We start from the raw sequence: 12,272 nt of genomic DNA, 5'->3' as shown, positions 1-12,272 counted from the left end.
ACAAATTGTTCTATGTTTCACTGTTTCTATGTTCAGGGCAATGATTAACGTAAAGTATGTATGGTATCGTTGTATGGGCACACTGCATTGGGGCTGGTTGGAAACACTAAACTACTCATGGCGGTAGAGACAAGGTCGACATGCTCTGGAGTTGCTACTGATGCCCCCCAATGTCTCCGGTATCTCCCTTAATGTTGCTTACCTGGAATGTACATGGTCTGGGAGATCAGATTAAATGGGGGTTGGTGCTGCAGTATGTAAGGTGCAATGCACCGGCGGTGGCATTGTTACAAGAAACGCACCTGATAGGTTCGGCATGCAGAGCTATGGATCGCTGGGGAAACAAAATGGTAGTACATTCAGAGTTCTCTTCGGGCTCTAGGGCGGTGGGCATATTGGTACGTAAACAGTTCCCACTGATTGTACATCACACTTGGACAGATGATCAGGGACGTTTTGCAGCCATATCATGTCAGTGGGAGGGAAAGCGTTTTAATATTTTATCAGTGTACATTCCCCGGCCCTCCAAACTGTGGCTTTCCCAGCGCTTAGCACATTTCTATTGAACTTACCGGAGGGGGAACTGCTTTTGGGAGGTGATTTTAACACAGTACTAGATGGTACCAGGGACCGCTACCCATGTAGGACAATTGGAGCTGGAGGTTCCCGTATGAGGGGGTTTCTTGACGCTTTGGGTCTCACGGATGCTTGGAGGTATAGACATCCCAATATGCAGCTCTACACATTTCTTTAGTTGTACGTCACTTTACAGTGCTCGAAATACCGACGTGCAAAGAAAATATTGTATCCTCAATATTGACTACTGTATATTTCACAAGATAAGTATATATATGGCCATAAAGATTCACCATTGGTAACTCCACAAACACTTACCTTGATGATATAGTGGTAGTCGGTGCTGTGGATAAAATATTTCTGAGGAGTGATATTTCAACCACGGAATAGTGGCATAACAATATTTCTTTTAAAGTCTCATTCACACACTGACGGAGGAAGTGATCATTTATCAACAAAGCTTGCACAGAAATGTTTTTGTTAGTTTCATTAAAGCATCAACTTGTGGCTTTCTTTGGATCAGCATATGTACATTTTTTTTAAAGTTTGATAATGTGCTCATCAAACACAGACACAGTAATTGGTGGACTATAACCAATCCGGTAGTCTGACCTATGCTTAAAAAGCATGTGATCCTTTTATCGGTTTGATGAATGCCTACCTGTTATCAAGGCTTGAGGGAAAGCCGAAATGCATAAGGACTTATGGCAAGTGATTAATAGTGGACTGCCTGCCTGTCTGTCTACAAAGTATGAAATAAAGTGCTTGGAGCTTTCTTTTCCACTGGAGTCGTTGTATTCCCGGTGAAGAAATGCGTTTGGATAAATAGCAAGTGTCTCTGTTCCTGCTTGAGGAAGCTGCCCTGCTTGAGTCTGGGGCTCATGAAACAGGGACGAGATATATATATATATATATATATATATATATATATATATATATATATATATATATATATATATATATATATATATATATATATATATATATATATATATATATATATATATACACATATATATACATATATATACATATATATATATATACATATATATATATATATATATATATATATATACTCTCAAGCAGGGCAGCTTCCTCGAGCAGGAACAGAGACACTTGCTATTTATCCAAACGCATTTCTTCACCGGGAATACAACGACTCCAGTGGAAAAGAAAGCTCCAAGCACTTTATTTCATACTTTGTAGACAGACAGGCAGGCAGTCCACTATTAACCACTTGCCATAAGTCCTTATGCGTTTCGGCTTTCCCTCAAGCCTTGATAACAGGTAGGCATTCATCAAACCGATAAAAGGATCACATGCTTTTTAAGCATAGGTCAGACTACCGGATTGGTTATAGTCCACCAATTACTGTGTCTGTGTTTGATGAGCACATTATCAAACTTTAAAAAAAAAAGTACATATGCTGATCCAAAGAAAGCCACAAGTTGATGCTTTAATGAAACTAACAAAAACATTTCTGTGCAAGCTTTGTTGATAAATGATCACTTCCTCCGTCAGTGTGTGAATGAGACTTTAAATATAAATATATATATATATATATATATATATATATATATATATATATATATATATATATATATATATATATACTAGATTATATATCTTTTCCTCCAAACTTGGGTACAGCCGCCGCAGCACCAAAACAGCGGGTGCGTCGTCGTGAATGGACCACCCAAGCATGGTCCGTTAATAACTGCAGATATATATATAAAATCCTCACTATATCACAAAAGATTATCAATACATTACAAATGTGACCATATTCTACAAAATTTCGTTAACAATAAGTATGCAGAAGAAAAGCAAATAAATGCACTATGTCGAAAATTGGGGATAAACTTTATACACATTATTTGCTTTTACGACTGAAACATTTCTTAGCTCTGAAACTGCAAGTGAATACAATACAATTCAAGCAAACAAAATGGTACATCATGCTCTCTTACCTCCTGTGATACAAGTAAATAACCGGAAAGTAAAATAAGTTTTTTTGCTTCCTGCACTTCCCCTGATTCCACCAGCAGTTCACTGCTACAAACAACACCTGCCAAATAAAACCAAACACCACATTAGCAGCTAAGAAATGTACTGTAAATGATCGAGCGTGCAGAGAAACAAGAGACTTCAGAACATAACTAAAGAAAGAATGCTTATGCACAAAAGGAGGTGAAGCTACATTCACCGCATGAGAAATAAAACTGCCTAGATAGCAATATTGTTAACTTCTGTACATTCACTGGATGAGAAAACGTTCTCTAATCACTAATCTGAGGAACTCATCCCCTAAATCACTGGAACTTATGATAGCATGAATTCTGAACAAAACCATTCAAACTGAAAAAAAATTGTAAAAACAAAGTTAAAATACAAACAAAGTTAATTACCTTATTATCTGGTCACGTGGCCCATAGGGACATTGTAGTTTTTCATTAACTTAGCATGAGCATGCTATAGCTTGCCTGCTGCTTTCACGCACGTTACTACACATCTTTATTTTAGCAATACTTTCAATGATTACTTTCACATGAGAACTCATCACTGTGTTCACTCTCTGCATGTTTCTGGGTTGTTGACTGACATTATGTGCAAGGTCAAACAACAATGCCCCTCGTTATTTTGTCCAGGCCAGACCTTAGCCCTTAGGCAAAACATACAGATGCAGCTGTTGTTTGGACAGCATACTTGGGTTTTAGTGGGGTACACGAATAGGTGCGACATACTTGGAGGGACCTTTCCAGGGAGAAGGGCGAGACAGGGCGTGGGATGTAGATCTACCATCTATAGGCTAAGGTATGGGGTCTGCAGACAAAGCCCAGAGATCTTCTATTATATAATAATACATATTCTTAGCAAGGGGAGGGAGGTTAGGCAAGATCGTTTTTTCTCCATTGTCTTTTTACGATGACCTCTTGATTCATGATTTATGGACTAGCTGCTATGCGTACTATATTCGTACTATACATTTTCATTTTTGCTGTGGCACGTATTCAGCATGTTAGGGCACGTTAGTTAAAATAAAAAGTTTTAACTAGCCCGTATCTCTGTCAGATCTCATTGTGGACGAGTACAAGAGTGTAAGCGAAAGGGGGAATCTTGCTACCGCGATTCCTGGGAGATCTGAGAGTGTTGTGTTCTGGGGTGTCTAATCATTGGTTTCTCTGTAAGTGAGAAGGAGAGCAAGTGAGACACTATAGCTAGTCGGTCCTGGGTTCCAGGGTACTAAGGTGGTAAGAAGACTCAGTCCCTATACACTAAGGTCTCATAATCCTGTGCATAGTTCTGTATGTGTGCAGAATCCCTGCTTCAATCTTTAATACACTCACTTGCTCCTTTGAACAACAGCACTGTGTCCAGCGACAATCCTTGAGAGCAATAAAAAACAGAGTTTGTTTTGCCTCTTGAGGAAGAACCACAAACTCAGTGGCGGCCCCGTCCTCACTCTTCCGATGGAGGACGCCTACCATATTTGGAGATCCCGCTTCTTTCGCAGAGTTCTCTGTAATAAAAGTGCATCTGCTGGTACGGCAAATGCTCAACCATCACTGATTAATGACCAACCATGTTTATTGCCGTCAACTAGTCATTCATTTTTAAGAAATGAGCAGCAAAGCTTTATATCTGAAAAGCAAACAATTGCGCTTTTCTGAACAGGGAGTTTTGTTACAGCATGTGGGGGCTACTGATTGTTTGTATATCATAGGCCTGCCATGTACTACATGACTTAGTAATGCAGGGACAACCAGCCAAGGGTTTTATGACTTTACAACTACTGACTAAACCACAACTTCCTCCACAACGAAAGCTAAACAACGATCTGTATTTAACCACTACTTTTTTAACAACTACTTCCTAAACAACGACATTAAAAAGATTTAAAAGCCCATTACCAATTATATCAATAATGTTGTTTTGAATAAAAATGTATCGAGCAGGGTTCTTCTTGAAACACATCAATGCAGAGTTATGCACAATGAAACCTTTTTTAATTTAATGAGTGGATTACGTAAAAAAATATTTTTTGTCATTGGAAAGGCATGCATCATTACACTGAAAAAGACTTGAAACGTGCGTAAATTCACGGAGCGTCACAAAACTATTTGTCCTTCATATATTATGAAACAGCTGTGCAAGCAAAGCGGACAAAAACATACTGCATCCAAACACTCTTTTATTACTCCAGTTATTTTTTTTTGCAGGAATACAGTTCACAAGGCATGTTTTTCGGAAATTATTTTTTGTTATTAAAATAGTGCCATATCAAAAAAATGTGAGGCATTATCAGTTTCTAAACTGTTCATTTCCCAGAAGTAGAAGTGAGGGGGCGGAGTAAAGTGATGTCATGCCCCCAACTTGCAAATCAAACAGCTCAAAATGTGTAGTGAGGCCGAGAAAAGAGACGTTCCCTGTTATTTTTTCACTTTCCGATACAACACGTCAGCCTTCTAAAGATCCTGGATATAGTTCCGGTTCACAAATCAGAGTCGTGGTTCCATACTTTGTTGTTCCATACTTCGTGGATCCAGACTACGTGGTTCGGCGTTGTTCGTTGTTAAGACTTTGTGGATAAAGTAAGTCGTTGTTAAGACTTCGTTGTATAGGATGTTTCCCCCAGCCAAGGTCACTCCACCCTAAATTGTGCATGGCGACCATCACTGTAACCTTGTGGACCAGTTGTGGATGTGTCATCAGATCGGGGGTTGCAGGCGATGGAGTCAACTCGGGTTCTACTGTCAGAACCCGAGAGGTTCTCTACCTCAAAGCAGGGCCGGACTGGGAACTGAAAGCAGCCCTGGCAAATTTTGCCAGACCAGCCCCCGTCCGGCACGTAGCGAGCGAGCTCGTCCACCACTAGGGGGGCTTGGGGGGGGGGGGGTTCTCCCCCCACGAAAAATTTGGAAAAAGACAGACCAAAACGGTGAATTTTACAGCACATTTTTGATTACATATTCAATTGTATCAACTTTCAAAGCACAGTAAATAGTAGATGATGACCTTAAAGAGCACCAGGTTAGCCACCCAGTCAAATGTACCCATAGACATCCTTTCAAAGAGCATCAAAAATAGACACAAGTAGTAAATCAGAGAGAACAAAGTAAAAGTGAGACCAGCTCCCACATGGTGTGTATTGAGCAAGCGCAGTGGGCAACCACTATTAGGGGGAGTTTGGGGTGTTGTACCCCCTAGAAACTCTTGGAGGCAGAAAGGCCAAAACAAAGCATTTTTCAACATATTTTTCACTACATATTAGATTGTATTCACTTTTAAAGCATAGTAAACGATTACCTTATGGAGCACCAGGATACCCAGTCACAAATCACAGACATTCCTACAGAGCCTCCAGGTCACTGAGGCCAGAAACTAGGGAAATAGCACACATAACCACACAGGCTAGAAAGCATGGAAATATCACACAAACACCCAGGCTGCCAGAAGATATGGAACTGTCTCACATGGCACCCTAGCCAGAAAGCAAGAAAAATTCACACAAATGCACCCAGGCCAGTAGCACTGCATGGGACTTTACACAATGATCCATGGCAGGGGTCGAAGTGGGGAAAAAAAGTAGGGGAACTGTGGGCAGAGAATCCATGGGACGGTTCCAATCTCAGAATGTCCCAAATATGCTTAAAAGCGGAAGCACAAGCCATTTGCCTCGTAGCCATGCAGTTTCTGTCATACTCACTTCTCCTCCCTTTTTCCACCAGAGCAGTTCCAACATGAATTGCAAAATTTCCTAGTTTGAAAATGTTTTCTATATAATTATGTCTCTGCCATAGTTGACACATAACACAACATCTGATACATAATCTGACAATTTTAACTAATAAATTGTGTGTAGCTCAAACAGATCAAAAGTTACAAAAAAAATTTGACTTATGTTGCTGTGAAGTGGTCAGCCCTTCACAAAGGATGACTGATCACCTTTCTCACTGCTGTATTTGTATGTTACTCTGGTACTAATAAGGCAAAATCTTTCTAGAGACTGTTAGCATGTGTGAAATGTCAAATAATAAAGTATCAGAAAATATACTGCATTACGCTGCAGCCTTTTTTGCTGCATAATGTAGTCAACACTGTGGCATAATTGTGTCCTCCTTTGCTGCATAATTCCAGTGACCCCAAAGCAGGCAGAACAGGTTAAAAGGGCTTGTGCATGAAGCAGAGAGACTGTGAAGTTTACAAACTTAGTATGGTGTGCGTGCAAATCCTGCATTGCCGATCCCTGGTGAGTTTCAGATACTACTGCTGAAACAAGGCCAATGGAGGTACCAATGGGTGGCCGAAAGTGCCGGGCTGGCTTTAGCCCTGGTGGCGCCCTGTGCAACAATGTTTGTTGGTGCACCCAATGACCACCTCCGCCGTGGATTCTCTCACTACCACCCTTTAACAGTGCCCCTCAAGTCTCCATAACTACACTCTCTCTCTCATATGCATTTAATTTGATTTACAGAGTCGCTCATACCAGTGTAGGGCGTCCGAGTACTTTACATCACACACATTAAAAAGAGACAATCAATTATACGTGCATACACCACTGTTTAGGATGTTACATAAGACAAAGGACTACTAGGTGTAGGAGCCACATGACAACCATACTGGTAAGCAATACAGTTTAATAGTGATTGGTCTAGAGAAACACAAATTTAAAACGTAATACTATGGTTGGGGGGGTCCTCTTTAACAATCAGAATTGATTTCCATCTCGAGTGAGCACCTTTTGGAACATTAGGATAATCAAACACTGGGGAAAAAAACATAACGCTCTAATTTATACCTTGCAGTTTGTATGCTGCTCTTAGGTGACAGTTAATAGCTCACTGTTCTATGTTAGGATTCTAACTTATAAATTGCAAGTAACAAAAGGATCTCTCTGACAAAAGCAGTGACCCACTGACCTATTTACATTATAGGCACTTTGTGATCTTTGCAGCAGGCACATTAACCCTGTACGCTACCTTTCCATGAGTCAAAACTTCATTTAGACAAAACTCTGATCTCTCTCTCACTCTCTAGGAAGAACATTAACTACCAGCATTATCATGACATTTTTATTGTCTCTGAAAATTGCTGGAGGTCAGGAAGATGGCAGCAAGTCGTTTTTAGAACCATAATATACTTGCAAACAGGACAGCCCTACCCAAAGTCAGTGCCCAGTGCGGTCACACCGGTCGCACCGGTCGCACCGGCCCTTCTCAAGGATCATGTGACCTCAGTGACAGAGTCACTGTTGCTCTAGGGTGTGCTGCTTCATAGGCCTGCCTGCAGGACTGGAGGTGAACTTCAATATGGATTGTGGTGGACAGGCATCAAGGTTAACCTACACTTGCCACCGCTAGAGTCCACCTGCTAGTGCTAAGACACCAGAGATTTTAAGGTCTAGCAGGGCCATCTATGGTCTAGCACAGAATGTGCTCCCTCTTGAGCGTGGTCCGGGGGACTGGCCATGAAGGCTGAACCTGGTTCCCCAGTTCTAAATTTGGCAGCTCTAACCATAGTGCCACATCCTCTACCCCACTGAACACCACACTGCCCCACTGAGAGAAACTTGCACTGACTTAAACTACAACCCAATTGTGCCCCGCTATAAACACCTGGATGTAACTCAATTCAAATTAAGCACTGGACAAGAGCAATATGCTGCCTAAAAAAATGTACCAACATCCTGGAAAAAGCAAAGTAAACTATGTGAGATGTAAGCAGGAACAACATGGTTACCAATCCACCCATCAACCAGGTATTTCAGTACCTTCAGGTTTGGTGCACTTTTCCACCTGGGGAAAACAATATTGCTCAAAGAAAGACAAGCAAACAAAAGTAGCGCTTCACTGGCAAACTCTGTAAAGTGGCGCTAATGTGTTTGGGTGTGAATAAAATCAATCTGGCCGCTTTGCAAACACTGTCTAGCTGTTTTTATTTTTTTATTTCTTTTTCATAGTTTGAACCTTTTATTCCTTAGGCTGCACTGTGGAAAACAAAAGTGTCCGAAAAAGACGACAAAAGTGTTTTTTTTGCTTTTGGATCCATTTCACAGGGGAACAAATAAACGAAAGGAGGGAAGACGAGAGTGTGAAAAACGTTTCTTGAAGTCATGGTTTTCACTAAGTGAGGAGGAGCAAGACAGAAAGAGGGAATAAGAGAAAGAAAGAGAGGGGGCAGCTGCCAAAGGCAGAACAGAAGTGCACACTGCCCTTGTCTTCTCTGGGCAAGAAGAAAAAGAGTCCTTTTCCTCCTCTGCCCCCCACGCCCGTCTCCGTACTGTGGCCAAGCCTTCTTTGCAGGCCTTTGCAACTTTGCTGTGTCGTGGGATGAATGTTAAAAATAAAATAAGTTGGGGAACGGAATCTACTGAAAAAAGAAGTAGGGGCACGCCGTGCCCCGGCCGCCGATCCTGCCCTCTTCGACCACTGATCCATGGTAATTATTAAATCAGTTGTGAAGTGACTTCACAACTGATTTACCAATTACCATGGATCGATGTGTTGTGTACACTATATGTCGTGGTCCGTGCCGGTCGCCCCGACCTCATAGCCTCTAGAGCTGGTGACCTATCTGATAGACTTTTCACCTCTGGTGGCCCTTTGCCCACCCAAAGCAAGGATGCCATCCTTCTGAAGGCTTAAAAAGTGGGAAAAAAGAAAACTCAAGGGTACAGATCCTGTCCATCTGTGCACTCAGGATTCAGAAACATTCCCTTATTACCGCACGGTCCCCAAACCAGTTTAGGGAAAGGGTAAAGACGCTTCTTTTTGTAAAAGACCACATTACGATGCAGTGAGGATCCAGCCGCGCTCCCAGAACCAGCTACCCCCCTATCACCCCCTAACTTTATTCCTCTTGTCGACCCTGTGTAGCGGTATTCCGTGTTTTAAGCCATGTAGGCGCTACATGCGTAGTATGTGAACCTGCAAAGTACAGCTTGCAATCAAAGCCCCTTAGCATTCTGATCATTCACACCCGTGACCTTAACATTTCTGAAGAGCTTTTATTCACTGAATTACATTCAGCTATCAAAGTTCAACACCATTACTGAACATTAACTTTAACCTAAGTCAGCAAGTACATTTACCCTGCAGATACCTTCCATCGGATAGCTTGGTGGGTAAATGTTCAGGAATTGTGTAACCCATCGTGTAACACATGTAAAGTTGTTTCCCATCTGAGGTAAGATTGGAGTTACCTTATTGGCAGGGTTGTATTCGATCGCCTGGGTCGCAGCTCTTTTCCCGGCTTCCAGGCGCTACTTTTCATTGAATACAGACAGCGCCCGGGTGCATCCCACTCTTTAAGGGCAGTCAGGAACTCCTCCCTGGGTACTGCTACACTCAGGAGCTGGACACAGAGGCAGGTGCTCGTTGTCTGCACTGCTGAGAGTTCTCACCCCGACAGCTGCCCACACCAGGCCTCACATGGCACGGCTTCATTCAGACCACAAGCGGGCTATCGCATCCTGACTTCTAATAGTAGTGCCGTCAAATCGATAAGTTCAGGGTGTGCGCTGCGCCGATACCTCTGTGTTTGATGGACGAGCCTATGCTGTCCGCCCGGGCCGGGGTTTAAGTTTAACTAATAACCAGGCTTTTGCTTTTAAGTCCGGCCCGGTTGCGAGTCGTGATGCCCCCAGACAGAGCCTGGCCATGAATAATTGAATGCAAACGACATCTCAGGAGACTCACGCAGGGAAGGAACGGCCCCTCACTCCCTGTTGACAGACACGACGAGGGCGGCTAGAAATAATTATTGGTGCTACCAGGCTCCGCTCCAGCCTCTCTTTCAGTCTTCTCTGGCCTCTGTCGCGCAGTCACGCGCACGTTGTCATTGCGCGACCCCCCAAATGCGCTTGCGCATGATCACCTGGTCCAATGACTACAGACCCCACCCTAAGGGTGAATGACTGTACAGCGGCGCACAGACACGGCGGCGGCGAAGACTGCGAGTAGAGGCTATTGCACGCATCACGGTACGTGCAGCCACCCAGGTGAAGGTCACAGGTGGATTTTCATAAATAATAGGCTAGGCTAAATTAAATAAAAAAAAAAATCGGGTGACATCACGGACCAGCAGCTGCTTTTTATGCAGATAGTTGTGCTAATTCTTTGTTCGGTCACGCTTCAGGGTCCAAATCGGCCCCACGCTACAAAACCGGCCCCCGCCACAAAACCGGCCCCCAACCCGTCCAGCCTACCGGGGGATTGCCCGGTGCCCGGAATGACCAGTCCGGGCCTGCCTCAAAGTTGAAGAGGGAAACCCAAAACCCAGGGCTCGAAAAATTCACTCGACTGCTCGCATTTGCGAGTGAGATTGATTAAGCACGAGCTATTTTTAGGTCCTACTCGCCCTTTCTGGCGAGTAGGAATATAAACTTGACACTTGACCTCTGCCTCTGAAAGCAGAAGAAATGTGACAGGATAGCAAGATTTAAATGCATATTTATTGCTCACAAAGTAAATGAGCAATAAAAATGCTTTTAAAAATTGTTAACTTGTCACATTTGCTCAGTTTTCAGAGTTTGATGTCAAGTGCATTTAAGTTAGGTCGAGGAGATTTTGTAGTTTACTAGACCTGCAGGTCTAGAGCATTTTTTATGATTTGTCGAGCCCTGCAAAACGCAATATTTGTAGATGCTGCATCCAATATATGTTGGGTTGACGAATGCCCCACTTCCTCAAGTCTCTAAATAAAGCTCTTCTTAATGTCAAAGATAAACTACCATCTGTACCCATGGCTTTTCAGAGGCGACAAATCTCAGCCGTGCCCCCTTTCATGGGAGGCTTTTGGGGATATCATAGTTATAACGAAAAGCTGTTTAGGCATCCACAGTGGGCAGAATGAACTGAAACAGTTGCAAAGAAGTCTAGCAGAGAAAAAGATCCCAAGAAGATCCAGATTTAATCTTCTCATTCAATTTCTGCTCCACAGTCCAGATCCTTTGTTCAATGTGGTCACAATTCTAGGCTGCCAAGGTCTTTATTTCTCTTGCCCCAATTTTCCTGAGACCAATGTGATAAGGAAAGTCCAACAGGAGATTTCAATGTTCTACGCGCTTCATTACCGTTACCTAATAGTGGTAAGTGACATTGTTATGATATGTAATGTACCCAAATATCCGGTTCCGTGCTGATGACGGAACCGCTCCGTCATCAGCCGCGGTGGGCTGTGCTGATGATGGAGCGGTTCCGTCATGGCCCGCCCGACGCGCCTGCGCGGCGCGTTCTATTGAGCGGGCGGGGCCATGATGGAACCGCTCCGTCATGAGCACAGCTCAACCGCAGCTGGTGACAGAGCGGTTCCGTCACCAGTATGGGCCCACCGCGCGGCCCCCCGCCCCATTAGAGCTGCGGCAGAATAGCTGGGTAGTCTCCTAACCTTTCACCTACATTTACCCTGCCACTGTACTACATAACAGGTTTGGTGCTGACCTACCTAGATTAGGTGCTGCATAAATGTTGTGTGATTTTCTATGAAACTAAGCCTCATTTAAGCAAGAGGAATCTCATAATAGCAGGATTGCGATATTCTGCATAATAACTATGTACAAAGTTCATCCTTATCGTCATCTTCTGCCGACATAATACAGTAAAGTAGAACCCCTGAGGGTCCCTTTTGGGTATATAAACACCATATATTTGCTGGGGCAGACAGAGAAGAAAGACTTCCATGCTGACACACCG

At 43.1% G+C, this 12,272-nt stretch overlaps 1 protein-coding gene across 1 annotated transcript in view; it reads right to left on the bottom strand.

The window, feature by feature from the left end:
• TXNDC11 (thioredoxin domain containing 11) overlaps positions 1–12,272 on the bottom strand; it is a 538,914-nt gene that overhangs the window by 411,428 nt on the left and 115,214 nt on the right. Inside the window, exon 3 of the mRNA XM_086941405.1 lies at positions 2,550–2,647. Within this exon, the coding sequence (XP_086797531.1) occupies positions 2,550–2,647 (98 nt within the window). The remainder of the gene's footprint in view (positions 1–2,549; positions 2,648–12,272) is intronic.

Source organism: Lissotriton vulgaris, chromosome 10 (assembly GCF_964263255.1).
Source record: "Lissotriton vulgaris chromosome 10, aLisVul1.2, whole genome shotgun sequence".
NCBI lineage: Eukaryota > Metazoa > Chordata > Amphibia > Caudata > Salamandridae > Lissotriton > Lissotriton vulgaris.
This window is presented reverse-complemented; position numbering and strand designations above follow the sequence as displayed.